A 19,819-nucleotide genomic window follows, 5' to 3' on the forward strand; every position below is an offset into this window, starting at 1 on the left:
AGGACCTGTGAAACGCTGGCAAATATCTACCAGACTACGTGGCGATACAAACCAAACGACAGCTATGTTCGTACTTACCGCCCATGAGAACCTCAAATACCGAAATATGTGTCTGTTTTAACATAAAGTTTTTTATGGTTCACAGCTCACATACATCTAGGCCAATTTCTGTTAACTCTGCTTTTCTACCGTACTATAGCCTAAGAAGCAGCCCCTAGTCCGAACCTCGACAGGTACCGTATTAATTCAGAGCACAAGTGTGCCTGATCTTGGACCCCACACACTTTTTCGGCGAAGTTCTCGAAGAGAGGATGCAGCGAAAACTCGAAATTAAGACCAACAGACATCTTAACAAAAATAGAAGTGCCACAAAATATAACAAGCCTGTATAAGAAGACTCGAGGTTTTCATGGGGACGCTTCTCGGGCGATAAGCCGCGTGGAAATGGAATCGTACTGCTCATTGGGTTTTAATAGAACCAACAACTACCGGGCACAGATAAGCGACATGATATTAAGTACGCGTTTGTCTCGCTACGTGCCGTAAAGGCGCTTGGGGGGGGGGAGTGGAGCTATAGCTCCTCTCTTCCTTGACCCCGGCACTAGATGGGGGTGAGTAGTCAGCATCACGCCTCGGCCGGCTTTACCCCCGGGATAGGATCCCGGTACCCATTGGATAGGAGGCTGGGTGGGCCCCAGAGCCGGTCTGGACGCAGAGGCTAGAGGAAAAATCCTCTGCCCCCGTCGGGGATCGAACCCCGGCTATCCAGCCCGTAGCTAGTCACTATACTGACTGAGCTATCCCGGCTCATATGATGTTAATAATGAAGTCTAAGAAACCGTCAGCTTTACGGTGTGCCGATAGAGGTTAACTTTTTTGCTTACGAGAGAGGTCGGGGTTTCAAATCTCGGCCCAGTTGTCGACTATCCTTTTTGCTATTACCATTTAATTCAGAACTATTTAGTTTCCCGTCTGTTGCAAAAGAAGACGTATAGCCCGCAAATCTATGGTTTCACCCGTTGTCTTCTATGGGTGTGAAATTTGGTCTCTTGAAGGAATGGAAGAACATGATAGGGAGCTAGATTTAAAACGAAAGACGTAAGCAAAAGTGCATCGTAACTAGTGTTCTTCAGTAATTATTAGGGAGGCTGAGAGCCGCGGTGACCGCTTGGAGAAGGTGGCAGGATAATATTTAAATAGATCGTGGGAAGATGTTGGGTGGGGTGAATAAATTTGGCAGAGGATAAAGAAAAGGTGCGGACACGTGTGGGATGTAAAAGCCTTCGGGTTCCGTAAATGGTGGAGAACTCTTTTAGTAGTTGCGTGAATGTTAACGCACAGAGAAGACTTCTCCATGGAGCTACTTTAGTTGCTACATACGTAGGCAGGGAGGGCGTGAATCTACTAGATAACGCCTCCGGGCAAACGTTGATATGCAAAGTATGTCACTCTCACTCCCTTCCATAATTTTTTATTCGTGAAATATTACGTAAGACGTTAATTTTGAAAATCGTAGTTAAATGAGCCACGGATCTATGGATTTAAGAGAGCGCCAAGATATATTTACCGTAACTGCATAGTTTCTATCCTAATAGCATGATCGTGTTTGAAATGCCTTTCAGAATGGAGTAATAAATATAAAATGTAAAATGGGACATAACAGAGTATATGCAATATACACATTACTGTTTTCATATTACAGGAAAGCTCAAGCAGTTTTAGTGCAGTCCGCTGCTACCAGGGACGCTTAAATCGCATCCCTAGAAAAATGGCCTCAGAGCACAGAGAATATGTGCTTTGGTGTCACGAATCATGCAATACCAAGTTTTCAGTCTATTTAAGGGTGGTGTGACCTATTCTGAGGAGCCGATTAGTGATTCCTACAGATTAAAGGCGTTGCAGAGAGTGATAAAGAGTGCCGTCTCCAGTTTTTCCACAGTGTTGCAAATAATGACAGAGAAGAAACCTTAACAGACTTCCGGTGTTCGGTTTTCTGTGATACGGCGACATTGCTCCGGCTTTGATGCTTCAGCCACCACAATGTGCTAATATGGGGACGTAAAAACCCACATTCATCCTTTTAAATTATTCGAGGTTCTCGTAAACCGAACGTTTCGTGTGCTTTGTCCTGACAATTATATTACTCGTTTTCTTAACCGAAGACTGACCTGGGCATGAAGCAAGAATAGCCTTTTCCCTAGTTTAAGATTTTTACAAAGTTTATTTATCCATCAACATAACACTCCAACTCATTACAACACGAAATTTGAAATTTTCTTAATGAGACCGTTCCTTGGCAATGGATGGGACAGAAATTTTGAATTACTTTTCTCGATAAATTCCATTTTTACCCCGCCACTCCCAATTGATTTTTATAGAATTTTATAACAGGTCCAATGAGACAGCACCCGTGACTGGCAACATCAGAGGTGCTCCAGCACAGGAACAAAGCTGCTATGGAAAAGTTTTACACCCTAAAATGTGTATTAAGAAATGGACACTTGACAATTATCTCACAGTCTGACACAAACAATTTATGAATCATAACGTATGTTTTGTCAAGGAAAATAGAGTTTTACCTACGGTGAAGCCGAATGCCTGAACAAAGATCCACGTTGTTTCAAGCTCATATACGTACTACTGCACCAGACTGTACTTATGAAAGCGAACAACTCACTTAGTACTCAAGGCCGGCACCTTGTTGTGCAAGCGAGCACTCCTCCACAGAGACAGCAGAGTTAGGCGAATCCATGCAGCAAAGCGAGTCTAGTGTCTGACCAGGCCGATGGCATCTCTACTACACGCGTCCGATGCGCTGAGACGTACTTTTTCTTGTCGCCGCTATGAAAGACGAGTGAAAATAGATACAGTTGCGAAATTTATGTGTTTTGTAGCCGTCTTTTCGTTTCCAATAACAGTTAGCGAGAGTAAACAGGTGAGTGGCTTATACAACGCAAGAAAGTTAACGATAGAACGTACTTTGGAATAGGTTTATCTTTTACTCATTCATTCGATGGTTTCGTCGTATCCGTAGGCCTGCACGTACACAAATATTAAAAATGCCACATTCTATGAACGGTTTCACAGAACTGGAACTTAAATCTGACACTTCTTAATAAATGTGTTTACATTGTTTGTCAAAATGTTAGTGATCTTCGCATGATATCTGAAATCTGTGACTTTCTGATTTTAAAATTATTTGCCTAACTGAAACGTGGTTAAATGTTTCGCTATTGAACGGATTTTATATCCTGAATCATATATATATAACCAACAAGGAAGGGATAGATTTAACAGTGTCTTTTGGGTTGATGAGGACGAATAAGTATCCGTATTGGTTTTCTAGAAAGTTAATAGGTTTTATTAGAAAGAAACGCTGTTTTTATAAACGATTTAAAGGCTGAATATGTTTACGATAAATTCACTTTGTACCGTAAACTTGTCAAAGCAACAATTCAGACCCACGGACTTGAACATATTGACGAAAATCTCGAGACCCATCCAAAGCATTTTTGAAAACATGTATCGACGTAAGATGATTCGATGCAGTTGGAAGTTAATGTGACTTCTTTACTGGGCCTTATGAAATTGCTAATAATTTTTCTAGATGTTTTCAATCTGTTTACAGCAAAAACTGCTCGGTTTTCTTATCCCCAAACATTCATTTATGGATGTTTTATATTTAGAATCCACTTCGGCTTCTGGTGTTCATTATGCAATATAACGTTTATTGCCGTCGAAATCTGTTGGATTTGATGGTAGTTAGTTTTTGTGATTAAGGATTCTTCTAAAGCATTTTTTTCTGTTCTTAAGTTTATTTCAAATCCTAGCTTATCACAGCAAAACGTTTATACTCTATGGAAGCAGACAGCTGTTTTAATTAAAAAAAATAACTACCTCGGTTAACAATTACAGACTTGTCTCTTTTGTTAATAATGTTTCCGCAGTATTTTAATTTATTATAAATGACAGTGTTTCTAATTATTTTAAGGATAAATGAAACCCTTGTCAGTACGGTTTCACTAAATAGAAACTTACCGTTGCCAGTTTGGTTACAAACGTGGTTGACACATAGATGAGAGTCAATACTAGAGCTATTCCCTTTACTAGGGCAACTAATATGTTTCCTCATGAGTCCAAGCTTTATGGATCTCTTATGAATCGTACAGTTTCTGTTAAGGATGTGGATATTACTCTTGGTAATAAATTTTATTTTCACTGTCACGTGGGATTTACATCTTTATGCAATATCAAGTTTTTTGGGTCTTTTTCGGGGTATAAAATTTTAATTTTAATTTGTGGACAATCTTTTCATGTTGAATTTCGAACTAGTCAGTTCTTAACTTGAGTATGCTTCTGTTTCATGGAGTACACTAACGTCTGCTGACAACAGCAAGCTTTAGCTTGAGCGTACAGCTTAAGTTCAAAAACTTAAACTCATTGTTACAATCGTTTGTCTTCAAATTGATTAAGTAAGGACAACGCAGTAGAACACACAACTTTCGTACAAGCGCCACTACATGTGTTCTTTTCCCTTGTCGAAACTGCTCACATTCGCAAAGTATTCAGAGAGTTACCTTTGTTTGCTGTCAGTCCAACTCCGCTAGATTCCAACCATCCGCAAATGCTATGTGTAAATATCTTGACATGTTTAGCAAATATCTGGTTATGCTTAAGCGTGTTTGTAATAATTATTTGTGCCAGTATCATCTGTTTAATAATTCTCCCTTCTGCAGGTTTATTTCATCTTATTATGTGTTGTTAATTGTTATTTCGGTTATAATGGATTTCTATAATTGGCTATTTTGGTGTTGATGTATCAAATTAAAATAAAGAATTGAATTATTATTATCGTTATTATTGCAGCATACATTACGTATGGTAGAATATTACAAAAGAGATCTACACCGTGTCCCATAATTATTTACAACTTTAACATTTAATAACCAAAAAATTTGACGAGATATCACAATGCGGTTTTTTGAATGTAAAAGAGAAACTCTGTAAGTTGTTTTCGTACTTTAATATACCTCTACGTGCTCACCATTAGTTGCACGTAGCACGTCAAGACGAAATTCGATTTCTTGCCATGTTCGCTCTAGCATCCCTTCATCAATTGTTCCGATGGCTGCAGTAATCCTTCATCTCAGGTCTTCCAAATTGAACCTCTGTTCCGTACACAATATCCTTAACATATCCCTATAAAAAAGTCCAGAGGGGTTATGTCGGGTGAACGAGGTGGCCAAGAAATTGGACCATCCCTTCCAATCCATCGATGAGGAAATTTTTCAGGAAATCACGGACAAAAATAAAGCCCAGTGCAGGGGTGCACCACCTGCTGGAAGATGATACGTGGTTGTAGGTCCTCCAATTGCGGAGAAACAAATTGTGTCATCATGTCCAAATAAACGTTGGCTGTGATAGTTTTTTCAGCGAAAAAGAAGGGACCTGACGAACACGTTCAGTATCCTTTGCACTTGTGCTTGGCCGGCAAGCGCTCTTTTCCATAAACTTCCGGTGCCAGTGACGAATTGAGCTGCTTGATGGTGGTTCTCTTCCATATGTAGTCCGGAAATTTCGTTCAACCTGTGTATCTGATCTGGTCTGTATGAACCAGGAAACACACTGCATAATTTCCTGTGAAGTAGCCATTTTCAATAAGTGTGTCATCACCTGCAAGTAAACACAAGCAGAAACTTTGAGAGTTACTCTTTCATATGCAAAAAACCGCATTGTGATATCACCTTCTCATTATTTGGTTATTAAGTGTTAAAGTTGTAAAGATAATTATGGGACAGTGTATATTAACAGACTTTTGTATTTTCGGGGATCCGACAGTTTTATTACAAGATCGCCCTGATCATTGAGGCAGCAAGTACCTCTGAAAAGTTGATAAACTTCTACAGACTAAATGGCGCTACAACCCAGAACACAGAATCTTCGGACTCACCACCATGGAAACTTCAAATCCTAGTGAATTTTATTGAGATTCCTGAAAATGTTTCTGACTCTTAGCCTCCTTTTTATTGTCTCTGTTGCTCATACATTTTCTGGGAAAAGTTACAAAGTTATAAACTTTCTCAAAACCCTTAACGCCAGGGTTGTAGTACTGGAAAAATAAAATATTCCGGGACGCTCTGCTATGCACTTCTCGAAAGGAACTGGCATCAGTCATAGGAGGCCGTTCTAATTGTTACATATAGCCTTTACTCTTTCAAATACAGAACTGACAACTACACAGCAACACGAATTTTTAATTTGTGGACGAGCTACCGTAACGGGAGCTCAAATCTCCTTATGTTTATGGTACACCATCTGTGTTTGACATGACGGCCTCTAAAAACAATATAAGGCGAGGTGGGTCGTATTTGATTGCGTGGTTCAGATGTTAGCCAGGTGGAACCGTGATACTGTCTTGAATGTTCATGGGCAACGCCCAGTCACTTCTTTAGCAGGCAGTGGGATGAAACAATCGGTGACATAGCTGAAGGACATTCTGTTAGTTATTTGGGGTTAAATTCTGCGTTAAAAAGTGTGAATATTTAAATGCTTTCGTTGTAACTCTCTTAGACAACCGAATGATGCACACATGGGCAAGTACCTCATCCCGCGTTTAGTGCTGTCGTTGACTGAAGTACGATCAAGATCCACAGGACTGGCAAAGAACTTTGACCATTTTGGTTACTGCATACGCCGCCATCGGTGGCGTGACCAATCGCGTGGCCCTGGGCAGGTTAGAAAGGAACGCACACGATCAGTTTTTGTGTATTCTGTATGTGAGAAAGTCGTGAAGACATAAACAGTGCATTAGTTGAGCTGCAACAGTGTTTTGGTTAACGACAAACTTTATTTCAGATAAAATCTGTCTACTAGCAAGGCTACATATGAAAGACAATCATTAAGTATCTAATAGTAAAATTAACATAGTACAAATATTTTATTATCTTTCATACTTCGTAAATCATTAAACATTAAGAAAAAACTTTGTTAAGGATTCTAAAGGCAAAAATGCCAGTAAAATGTTTGCGTTGACTTTTGGAAACAGAAGAGAAAGTTTTGTAGTTTTAAATGCTTTGGAACGTGGCCCATAACGTATATTCTGACGATATAGTGAGTTCAAGAAGGTGTAGCATACGACTCTTAGTCTACACTTATTAGTGTTATACAGAGTTATCGAAAAGTGACGCAACTACTCTTGACAACTGTACTGTTTTTGTTAAAAGACAAATTTTATTGAAATCAGGAAATAAAAAAGTTGGTCCAAGTCAGTGAAAAGTTTCTGAAGTGACAGAAAACGGTTAACAAGACAATACACAATCAAGTTGTTTGGCAAGGAATGATCGAGAGATATATCCTTAGACTTGTTCTGTTCAATTAATAACGAGTTGCCAGGTAATGTTTGGCAATGGACACTCGTTGCTCTTTTAAAAAAAAATCCTTTCTCTTTGACTGAAGACAGTTGACGGACAGGCGCGAGCAGGTTACAACATGACGTGACCTGAGTGGACTCTTGTGTAGTCACAGCGATGTCGTGTGTTTATAAATCCAATGTAATTATACTAAATTGCAGCTATCAATAAATATTTTAATGTGTTGCATGACTTTTCGATCAACCTATAAAACGAAAGATCAGTCACTGCAGTTATTTCTTATTATCAATGAACCCTAGAAAGATATTTAAAATATTGTCTGGTGTGACAGAAAATAATCTTCTCAGATAATTCTGCGAGGAATAGAACATTCCCTTAGAAAGGAAGCGCACCATAATTAAGGCAGGTGTTTCTAGAAACGAATTGTGTGTAAATTTAACCCCCACTACTTAAGTACATAGGTAAGTGGGGTTTCTGAATTGCCTTGTACACAGTGTGTTTAACAATGTGAGAATGAGCACGAAAAATGAAAATATTCTGTGCAGAAGTTCTCGCAATTCATAATCATTCGAAATATGAAATAATGAGGACAAATTTTGTTGTTATATTCAGTATCTACATGACCGCCATCTTGAAATACAAAATTAGGTTATATGATGGACCTTCTAACTGCGATGTCTGGTATCTTGCAGAATGTCCATGTCACAGTCTACTACGAAACTCTGTGTCCTGACAGCCAGAGATTCATTACACAGCAGCTCTACCCTGCTTGGAAGGATCTGAAGGATCATCTTGTTCTAAAGTTCGTGCCATTTGGCAAAGCGTCGGTAAGTGTCTTCAACTTCCATTGTCTCCAATACGAAAACGTTGTTATTTATATCTGAAGACTGTTTCATTCTTTATAGTTTTAAAAGCGTTTAATACCTACTAAGTGTCATGCGTGGCTTCTAGGTTAACGTAATGCATTTATTTTATTAAGTGTAGACCAATTTTTTGGTTACACAAATTAGCAAACTCTTGGGGAACATGAGTTCGCTGACGTAGATATAACAAGGAGTGTGCAATTTAGTTTTTAATAAATTGAAGTCCCTGATAATTTTAGTTACATAGTTAATTTAAGTTACTTTCATGTGTTCCGGTTTTAAGTAAATACTAACTTTTCAGAGAAGCACATGCCTAAATTTCTAGTGTAATATTGTCACAAGCCCACCCCCCCTAACACGACGGGAAGGACAGCTAGCCTGAATTTACGTCCACATTCCAGTCTCTACTCATCCGGTTTTCGTTGTGTCGCTATGCTCAAGAACTTTATTCCCGTCTTAGGTGTTTCGTCACCAGAAAATACCATTTCTACGAGACACAGAAACTGGTGAACTGTCCCAGAACAAACTCCGATTCTCTAGTTATATGTAACAAAGTAACAATTCTGTGTCGTATAAAAGACAGTGTCGCAGCGCTGAGCTTAACAGAGTAAAAGTTGCAGGCGACAATGAGTGTTGGAGTGAAATCAGAAGAAAGAAGTGTGAAGGTTGACTCGCGAGACATCATCAGAGAACTGAATTGTGCACAACCACAGCAATGAATGCTGAAGAAAACAATTCTATTAGTGGAGCAACAGATAACAATCCAAGGAAGAATCAATGTTAATAGTGTCAAACACTTTGTATTGGTCCATGATTTATCGTAATGCCTGATTCATGCTTACACTTCTGACAGCAATTTTGACGTAAACAGTGAGTTCTTAACGCAGTCTGAATCTGACACTGTACCAATTCGAAAACAGATTAATATATGATGCTGCAATAATGTCCGATTTTTGCTATGGTTCTGCACTCTACTGTCCTTTGATGCTGTACGTGTGTGTAATATTGTTTTTCCCATCTGTTTCTCGGTCTTACAAGTGCCCGCTTTCAAAATAATAAGTCATTATGCTTTCCTGTATGCCGCTATTCGACCAACATCGTGAGCCCATGCCGGGGACAGTTTCAATAAACTTTCGAGTTTAAATGACCAGGTATGATTACAGGTAATAAATAAGACGTGTTATTACAATGAATGCGCTAATCTAGATTTTGCATTTCGTATGACAATGTCGCATGTGATGTCTGATTAACCGTTCCTAACTGTAACAGAAATTTTTCTTTGATAATTCAATTCAGCCAGCTGTGGTGTGTAGGGTAATGGTTTAAGTCAGATTGGTGTTTAAAAATGGTTTTTGTATTGTTAGCACTCCCAGAAAACTAAGCAGCTTAGTTTGTAGTGCGCATGGATCTATAGAGAATATTGTCATGAATAGTATCGTTGTGTGTTTTTGGCCAGATTTAACAACAAATTTGAAGGTAAGTTTGAAGCATTGATCTAATAACACCAACTCTTCAGCCCAGAGGAGAGGTTAGGAATAAAATGACGAAATATTTTTATCCTGGAGGAAGTTCGAAAATGGTGGGGTACATTGGCAACGCTTGAAGTGCGATGCGACGAATAGGAGACTCAACAGTTTCGGCAACGGACACAGAAATACGGCTAAATACTTAGCAATAATACATTCCAGAATTAGGTTATATATAATTTATTTAATGTTCTGTCTGACGACAGGTCCACATGAACAGGATCCTTCCATCCTTTTCTCGGACGGACCTGTTCATATACATTCTTGGCAGATGATTCAAAAGTGGTTTGCCATTGCCTTCTTCTGTGTGTGTGAATGGATTAATTGTTGGGATGCCACGGAGAAACCGGGGAAGTTAGAATTAGGTATACACGGAAAGAGGCTAAAATAGTGACTGTAGATAAAATTAGGGGATTCTTGAGTAGAAATAAAAAAATACTCTGTTGAATAAGTTATTTCCCTAGGTGAAATTCAATTTTCCGTCATTGAAATATAATTAATATCAGTCAACTGGCGGGAAATTAAAACAAAATGGTAACGCAAAAGGAGGCAACAGTAAAGATATTTCTGGTACATCAAGATGTTCTGAAAACAGCTGTTTACAGCAATGAGAAAGTCCGTGCTGTTCTGTTGGCATGTGTACATACGCTTATGTAATTCCCTTTCAGATATTAACAGAAAATCTGCCCGTTTGTTATATAAATCAAAACACAGTATTCATTAAAATTAGATGCGTGCTTTCGTATAAATGAAAATATCGTATTTATGCTGTTCAGTATTAACTCACTGGAAATCGAAGTTTATCACCGCTTGTAAGAAAAACGCTCATTCTACAAAAGACTGATCCAGGTCAATCCAGTTCACAATCTCAGGATCAGTTTTTTGAGGTTAATATTAAACTCTTACATCGATCGCTATTTTTAAAGCAATCTGTCACATTCTAAAATATTTGTTTTTAAAAGGTATTTGCATTCCGTAATTTTCCAATGCAAACTACACACTCAGACTAGCCTTTAACTTTACTACATTAACGATACATATTTTGTCTCTGTAAGTTACAAAGTTCTCCGTCACTTGGTATCATCCAACCCATACATAGATAGGCCTAGGACCTCTAAATATAAAGTCCAAATAATTTTCCTTTAAACATTCTTTTAAAATAATTTTTAGACCTGCGTCTTCTCAAAGCGAGAAATTATGTCTCAGGACCGACATAGTGCAGTGTAGTAATTAACATCACAGCCCGTAACACATTCCCTCTACCACCTGAGTAGAGCAGTGTTACAACAGTTCAGTTTTGAGTGAAGTTTAAAGTTCTCACAGCGGCGACTATGAAGATGTGTGACTTCTGAGTTGCTTACTCGTCGCCCTGATGATGAAGCAGCAAGGACCTCTGAAACTGTGATAAACTTCTATCAGACTACGCGTTAGTACTGTTTATTTGCAGGTAGATGGTTCTGGTGGGTTCAGGTGTCAACATGGAGAGCAGGAATGCAAGGGAAATCTAATGCAGTCATGCGCACTCAGCTTGCTCAACCCTTCGGGACCACAAATGGAATTTGTGCACTGCGTCATGAGCAGGCCGGACGGAAGCCAAGAAGGGAAGCGTGTAAGTTTCTACGTGCCGATTTTTAAATCTTCGTTTTGAATCTTCTATGCACTTCTGTTGCAGAGACCATGAAACAGAAACAGAAACAAAAAATATAGCAGTATAATAAAAGCGATTCCATTATTTTAAGATTAAATACGATTTATGGACCATTTAAAAGTTCGTTCTGAAAGTGGTGTTCTCCCACTGCTCATGTACAGCAACAATTGAGATTTTAAGGTGAGAATTAATGCACAAACCTGATGGTACAAGCAATGTCTCAAGGACTCTACTTCATGGCATTCGTTGTGTATGACACATGAGCCCCGATTGGGGGACTGCCGGATTATGTTACTGAGGCCAAAATCATCCCAGGCCGGGAGGTGGTACGGATTGAGGATGTTAAAGCGGCGAAGTAAAAAAAAACCCAAAAAACCAAATTAAAGTACTCCGATTAATCAAAAGGTAATATTTAATAAAAATATTTAAACATAGAAATAAACAGAACAAAGACATCTTTCAGCCTAGCCTCCGAGGGCTCAATCTCCGGTTGGATATGCGACCTCAGACGTCAAACTCAACCCCCGAAAACAGACTTGCCTTCAGCCTTCCTCGTTGAGTCGTTCACTCCCCGACACACACAAACACACACACACACAGACCGCCTAACTGCTCTGCTGTCTGATCAGGGTCTCCAAGCCGCCGACTCCAAAGAACTTTGAGAGGCGAGATAAGTCACTTCGAGCCATGAGGCATGCCTCATCCCCCCCCTCCCAAAAAGAACTGCTCCCTGGGCCGGGGTTGTGGTAAATGTGCCGGTAGCTCTGATCGCAGTTGACTTCCGGTCTGCCCTAAAGCAGCTCCCACTCTTCATGCGCGATCCCATCACAGCTCCACACGGGACTTTTCTGGCTGCTGAGTTTCCTCTCTGGCTCGGTCCAGCCCTCCTAAACCAACCTGACCACCCCGGGCTCCCCCAGAATGTCCATATTGATACCGAGCTTAGCTGTGGGACACAGAACACCAGAACTCCCAACCTTCAGTCTTTCCAGCTCCTTGGAGGCTAACAGGGGTGCGCCATCACTCCCAGCACGTCGGAGCCCAAGCCCTGGCTTTCAGCTTCGTTGTGGGCACCCTCCAACAGACAGCAGGGCACTGAAAGTGCATGTACAGAGACACGCAGAGAGTCACGACCGAGAAGAACCCCCCCCCCCCCCCCCAACAAAACAACCGCAAATCAACTTGTCGTATTTTACCCAACCGAAACGTGAGCCTCTATTTGAACAACAAAGGGCACATGTAACAATCAACTGAATAATATTCTGCATAAACAAGAGACATGAATGTAACTTCACAAAAACATTGTGACAACATTTCACCAACATCTGACTACCTCCATTTAGCATTTACACAGATCGAAAGAGAAGTTTTTAACATTATAACCAACTTCGATCATACAAGATCTGTTATACAAACATTTCACATTGAAACTTTACTGCTCATTGATGCAAATCAACACATACACCACAGGTTTCAAATGTTTGCATCTCCAAGACATTACGAATACCGCACTTGATTTTATCTCCTTTCATATTTACAACACTTTCCAATACTCAAACTTAATTTTACATCTATTACACCTAGGATGGCCATCCTATTTAAAATCTATATATATTACTTACAATATACAATACCATATATGTATTCCCATGTGGTACCTATCCCCTTGCATAGCAAAGGGGTAGAGGTGTCTGTGTGTGTCGATCAGGCAGTCTTCTCCGGCTAGTGTACACGCAGAAGGAAGGCGCCTAGAACAATTTATAAATTCCTTTTCAAGTGAGAAACGTGGGCTTTCCTTACAGGTGCGCCCGTCACAGGGTTCACAAGCTGAACCGTTACAGGAGTCAGGAACCAAGAGATCACCAGAGGCTGGGACCACCTTAACATTAACTTGGCTGAGGTCTGATTAGTGGCGGAACTCGCCGGGTAAACTTTGACCAACACCCGATCCCCCGGTTTGAAAGGGTTGGGTGACCTCCCCTCGTCATATCTTTGCGCTACCCTTTTGCGGGCAACACGCAGGCTTCTAAGAGCCTCTCCCCGGACCTCCTCAAGAGGAGGTCCGTCAGGATCCCCCAGCACCTCAGAAACTTTCCAACGAAGGTTTAAAGAGTCCTTAACATCTCTCCCTAAGAATAGCTTTGCGGGCGTTTGTTTCGTAGATTCGTGCCAGGCCGAATTAAAGGCGATGGTGAAGTAGGGAAGATTGTAATCCCACGTCGTCTGCAGATAATCGTGGAAAATAGATAACGCGGCCTTAAGATTTCTGTTGAAACGCTCGACATGATTGGGATAGCGTCTGTAGGGGCTGGTAGTAAAATGTGTAACGCCCCGCCTAATACACATGTACCTGAACGCCTGAGATTTAAAAACAGAAGCGTTATCCGACACGATCTCTTTTGGAACCCCAAAATTCCCGAAAAATCGGGTCTCGAGCATGGTGATAGTAGTTTTAGTAGTAATTTCATGGACCGGATACATGTTGACAAATTTAGAAAAAATTCCGTCAATCACTACTAAGATAGCTCGGTAACCGGATTTTGACCGCACAATAGGCCCAAAATAGTCTATGTATATGCGTTGCATAGGGCATTCAGCAACGTCGGCCGAATGAAATCCGACCTGAGTGCTCCTAGCAGGCTTTACCCTTTGGCATTTAGGACAGCGCCGAACATAGTCCCTAATTTCGCCTTTCATCCCCGGACAATAAAAATCTTTGTTTATCCTATAGTATGTCTTCAGAGATCCTAAGTGAGCAACCAAGGAAGAATCATGGAAATAATCCAAAATCATGGGTCTAAGAGCTTCCGGGACCAGGACCCTTGGTCGTCTGGCTTGTCGCGGGAGGAACACAACTAGGCCACGATGCAATCACCAGTCTTTACACGAAGTGTATCCGGCGGCGATGCGTTGGTGTAAACCAACACAATAGGGGTTCTTACTTCGATGGTCCTTTAAGGTCTCGAAAGAGGCAGGGAGGGGTTATAGAACCTGCACGGCAGGTTGTGCTGTCGGCGAATCTGGAGGCTCAAACATCCTTGATAGGCAATCGGCCACAACTTCTCGCTCCCCCGGATATGGATCACCTTAAATTTGAACGGCGATAGGCGTAATAGCCATCTCCTGTGCGCACTAGTTGGCGCGGATGGCGACGCATCCACGAGAGCTCCTCATTGTCCGAATGCACAACAAATTCCTATGTTCTAAGTATGTCCGGAACCTTTCGCATCCTAGTACGACGGCAAGACATTCCTTCTTGTAGGTCGAGTAATTTCTTTCCGCGGGAGAGAAAAGGCGACTAAAGAAGGCGATGGGCGCTGGCTTCCCACCTACCTCTTGATTCAGAACACTCGATACCCCGATGTCTGACGCATCGAATTGCAACACTAATGGAAGATGAAAATCAGGAATTTGCAGTTTATTAAATATTACATTTTGATTAATCGGAGTACTTTAATTTGGTTTTTTGGTTGTTTCTTTTTTACTTCACCGCTTTACCATCCGCAAGCCGTACCACCTCCCGGCCTGGGATGATTTTGGCCTCTGTAACATATTCCGGCAGTCCCCCAATCGGGGGCTCAAAATGGTAGCAGAGCGTGGTTAACGGAAATTGGTTAACGAAAATTTGGCTTGGTTTCCAACGGTTTTTGACGGTTTTGAAGTTCCTAAGTGTGTTGTGGTGAACGCGCTATTAGGACACCGTGTGGCACAGACAGGTTCTGTTGTGGCCTGCCGACCTTGCCGGTGCTAGCACTTGTTTGTATTTGACCGTGCTAGGGGGCAAGTTTGTCAGGTGGGGCCTTGCTTTAGGTCACTAGGTGTTGCGGTTTGGTGGAATTATTTATTTATTTATTTTTGGTGTTGTTCTTTCTCTCATGGCTCCGACAGTTGGTTGGGTCTACGACCACAGTAAGGAGAACCATACGAAGCTCTGTGAGAGGTATCGGGTGGATGCCACTGGCCCTCTTGCCGAGCTTCGTGACGCTTCGTCGCGTTCTTGCGAACACAGGAGGAGCGGGAAATCTCGGCGATTCGCACGGATGTAATGGGACCTGGAGTTCCCGTTGATGTTAAGTCGGCTAAGGTCCAAACTGGAGGTCTCCCTTCGGCTGACGGGCTAATGCCCATGGAGAATTTTACTCGTCCTGTCGACACGGGGAGGGGGGTTCCCCTGAATCCACCCGCTACGTCCTCCATCCACAACATTAATATGCATGTGATGTTAGGGATGGTTAAATCCGTAGACGTGGTGGATGGTAGTTCGCCAAAGGCATTGGTGACCTTTCTGATCAAGGCCAATTCGCTGGTTAAATTGCGCCTAGTCAGGGAGGACAAAATCCTTTGGGCTCTCATTCCCAAAACAATACATCATACATACATCTTTATTACATTCCATGGATCCATAAGTTAGTCAAATGACAATAGGATGTAGGATAAGTCATAATAATACAATACATATTATAAAGTATAATTCATACTATTATATAAATTACACATAATGCAAACAAAGGGTTCACATAAAGTAGAGATAAGTTACAAATAAACCCACCCATTATATACAATAGATAAATTACGACTTACTTATAAACATTAGAAATTCATCGACAGATTAAAAGGAGTGTGTAATTAATAGGGCGGGTGACAAGAACTATGGGCGATTGTTTGAGCCTTAATCTTGCTTGGAGTCAGACCCGGCAAAGGCTCGTAGAGGAGTTTCTGCTTTCTCGCTTGCTGGAGGACCTTAAGCTTGAATTCGTCACCCGTCGCTTTCAGTCCGTCGGAGAAAGCTTTCTGGACTTCATAGACTTCGTGGTTAATGCTGCCGAGGTTCTACCAGGTTTCTCTTAGGAGGTTGAGATTGTGAATATTATTCTTCAGAATATGGATTCGGGGCAGAGGACTCACTTTGTTTTTTCTAAAAGGCCGAGGGCAGTTGCGGATCTGTATGCGTTGGGGCGTGACCTATCTAACTGTCTGGTAGCCGGGAGGCAAAGGATGGACGCCCTCGGCGCCGCGTCTACGGCGAGTGGTTCAAGAGATTATCCACTCGCCCGTCGTAACATAAGGGACTTTAAGGGAGCCCGATGCTGGAATTGTCAAGAGTACGGGCATAGGCGGTCAGAGTGTAAGAGGGGGACTCGTGGCCATGGTCGCGGACAGGGAAACGGTCCGGCCGCCCACCCGTAGATAGGAGTGAGCGGGCCCAAATATTTTCCTTCCCGAGCGCGAGATTTAGGGCTAAACCATATCGATCGTTGTGCCCATGGGTTACTGTATCTTGTAGAAGTCTCCATCAACCAGTTTTAGTAGATACGGGCTCTGTCTTTTCTCTGGTCGCTATGGATTTTGTTGAGGATTTACGGAAATCGGGCGTCCCGTTTCAGAAAATGCCGTCTGGCGTCAGTTTGGTTATGGCTGCGTCACAAGAGATTCAAATCTCCTGGAGAATCAAACTGCATTTTAAAATCCACGACTACTCGTGGGACTTCGACTTTCTCGTGGCGAGACGCTTATCAGTGGCAGTAATTCTGGGAGCAGATTTTGTCTGCCATAGTGGTATGGTTCTGAATCCTTCTCGGGGGATATACCACTTCCAGTTCAGATCCCAGCAGAAGTATCAATTTCTCTCTTATTCGACAAGCACGTCCAGGAAGACAACTATGCCTGTAGTTGAGAGGCCGGCTTGTAGTATTTCCACTTTCATTAAAGAATTTCCCGCGCTGTTTTCTGATAGACCGGGCACGGTGAGGTGACGCACTTGTGGCATCGAATTAGCTGACAATGTGCCAGTAAGATCGCCACCGTACGAGGTGTGATCGGAAAGTTTCCAGACTGCGCGTATAAAAACCCGTACACTTATCTCAGGTATTAAATTCATCCATCACCCTCGAAGTAGTTCACCTGGGAGTGAACACAACTATCCCAGCGCCGCTGCCAAGCCTGGAAGCATCCCTGGAAATCTTTCTTTGTCAGCCTGTCAAGCACCATCTGCGATTCTGCCTGAATCTCTTCTATCGTCTCAAATCTCCTTCCCTTTAGCTGAATTTTCATCTTTGGGAAGAGGAAGAAGTCACACAGAGCTAAATCTGGCGAATAAGGAGGGTGCGGGATGACGGCCATGGTGTTTGAGGCCAAAAACTGCCGAACTTTGAGGGCGGTGTGCGCTGGCGCGTTGTCATGATGCAGCAGCCAGTTGTGGTTGCGCCACTTTGCCGGCCGCTTCCGTCTCACATCTTCACGCAACCGCCTCAGGACCCCACAGTAAAATTCAGCATTGACCGTCTGACCTGCAGGAAGAAACTCCCTATGGACGATCCCCTACTGGTCGAAAAAACAGAGCAGCATTGACTTCACATTGCTCTTGACCTGTCTTGCCGTCTTCGGTCGTGGTGACGATGGGCTCTTCCACTGTGAAGATTGCTGCTTCGTTTCCGGATCGTACCCGTAAACCCAGCTTTAATCACCTGTGATAACCTTAGAAAGGAAGTTGGGGTCGGTTCTTGCAAGATCTTTGAGCTCCTGACAAACGAGAAGTCGATTCTGCTTCTGGTCGTCAGACAGGAGCCTTGGCACAAACTTGGCTGAGATGCGTCGCATGTGGAGTTCTTTCTTTAGAATCAGCTGACAGGTCCCATAGCCTATCCCAACAATGTCGCACAAGTCGTTGATGGTACGACGTCGATCTTCGTGAATGGCCTGCCGAATCTTCGTAACATTTTCGGGCATTGTGCTCGAAGATGGTCGTCCAGAACGCTCGTCACCATCGACAAAGGTTCGGCCATTTTTAAAACGTGAATGCCACACAAAAGTTTGTGCACGACCCATTGCGGACTCCCCAAATGCTTTCTTCAGCATTTCATAGGTTTCCGTAGCCGTTTTGGCGAGTTTTTGGCAAAATTTGATGCACACTCTTTGTTCATGAAAAACCGCAATCGCAGGAGGGTCGGTATAATGCACTACCAAAACGCCCGTAACTAAGAAACAAATGGTAATTCGATGATGCCGGCTGGCACACTGATTCACTATGAATGTAGGCCGCACCCCCTAGCGGCAGAAGCTCGTACTACATCCGGTTCGCCGTCTATTGATACAGTCTTGAAACTTTCCGATCGCACCTCGCACAATTTTCACCGCCTAGACTGATCGCCCTCCGGCAGCATTTGAACGACTTGCTGAATAATGGTGTAATTAAACCTAGCACTTCAAACTACGCGAGTCCGGCCTTCCTGGTCGCCAAAAAGGAAGGAAAATTTCGTTTGGTGGTCGATTATCGGAAGTTGAATTACGACTCCTTTCCGTTGCCCACTATTGAAAGAGCATTTCAACATTTCTCCGGAGCTAAGTATTTGAGTGTTTTAGACATGAATAGCGCGTATTATCAGATACCTCTCGATCATAAGATTCGGAAATATACCGCTCTTATCACCCCGTTTGGCTTGTATGAGTTTGTTAAACTGCTCATGGGGAATTGTGTAGGCGGGCAGATTTTAAGCCGTGAGTTGTATCGAATCTTTGGTGACATCAATTTTAAATTTCTGTTTAATTATCTCGACGATCTGTTGGTTTATTCCAGCACTTGGGCCGAACACATCAGGCACCTTAAGTGAGGCCTTTTCTAGACTACAAAATGCCGGTTTCACTCTAAACCCATCCAAGGTCATGTTAGGAGTTCAGGAGATCAGCTTCCTCGGCCATTTATTGTCGGGTACAGGCGTCCGCGTTAACCCCGAGAGGGTAAGCGTGATAAAAGGGTTTCCGCCACCGAGAAACTTGAAGAAAGTTCGGCGTTTTCTTGGGATGGCTGCATTGTACAGTCGTTTCATCCCTGACTTCTCTCGGCTTTCTGAACCGCTAAATTCCCTGAAGCGAAAAAACGCTAAGTTTGTTTGGGAGGTGAACCAACAACGTGCTTATGAAGCCATTAAGAAGGCTCTTTGTCAAGCCCCAAGTCTGATCAGGGTCTCCAAGCCACGAGGCATGGCTCACACACGATATTTGTGCTTTCTAGCTGTGCTTATACATAGTATATAATATTACGCCATCACTTTTTTCAACAGAACTTACCTTTGAAATCTACTACCTATAATATTTGCAAACAAAAGGAGAAGATTTTTAGTATTTTGTTATATGGTTTCCATTTTTCTTGTTATAGAATGTAAGTCTAAGCATGTTGCAAGCTGTGTGCAGAAACTCTAAGAAAACAAAAACATATTTCATTCTATCAATCAATTTTATGCTACTAATGTTAATGATAATGTATTGTACTGGATATTGGGTTTGGTTAGTATTGCAGTATGTTTTGTTCTTTGTTCATTGCATAATATTTCTATGTAAGTCTGTTTTCTGAGGATGATCTACTATATTCTGACTTGTCTTGACAGTTATACTGATATCCAAGGATATAAGGAATGC

The 19,819-nt window shown here is 42.0% G+C and overlaps 1 protein-coding gene and 1 pseudogene across 7 annotated transcripts in view; one reads left to right on the forward strand and one right to left on the reverse strand.

Moving 5' to 3' along the window:
- The first annotated feature begins 2,729 nt into the window (after positions 1 to 2,729).
- Positions 2,730 to 19,819, forward strand: part of LOC110838381 (GILT-like protein 1) — a 37,297-nt gene continuing 20,207 nt past the window's right edge. For 6 of the 7 annotated variants that reach the window (XM_022081520.2, XM_087354690.1, XM_087354689.1 and 3 more), the window contains exons 1-3: positions 2,730 to 2,935; positions 8,063 to 8,197; positions 11,207 to 11,368. In XM_022081520.2, coding sequence (XP_021937212.2) covers positions 2,786 to 2,935; positions 8,063 to 8,197; positions 11,207 to 11,368 — 447 coding nt within the window. In that variant the 5' untranslated portion in view covers positions 2,730 to 2,785. Of the gene's footprint in view, positions 2,936 to 6,574; positions 6,734 to 8,062; positions 8,198 to 11,206; positions 11,369 to 19,819 lie in introns of those variants that run through there. The other variant, XM_087354694.1, reaches the window with a different exon arrangement.
- On the reverse strand, positions 12,189 to 12,438 carry LOC147872889 (signal recognition particle RNA; annotated as a pseudogene).

The sequence above is a fragment of the Zootermopsis nevadensis genome, unplaced genomic scaffold (assembly GCF_977971745.1).
Source record: "Zootermopsis nevadensis isolate Lab colony 2312 unplaced genomic scaffold, Znev_1.0 Znev_ptg000023l, whole genome shotgun sequence".
NCBI classification, from domain to species: domain Eukaryota; kingdom Metazoa; phylum Arthropoda; class Insecta; order Blattodea; family Termopsidae; genus Zootermopsis; species Zootermopsis nevadensis.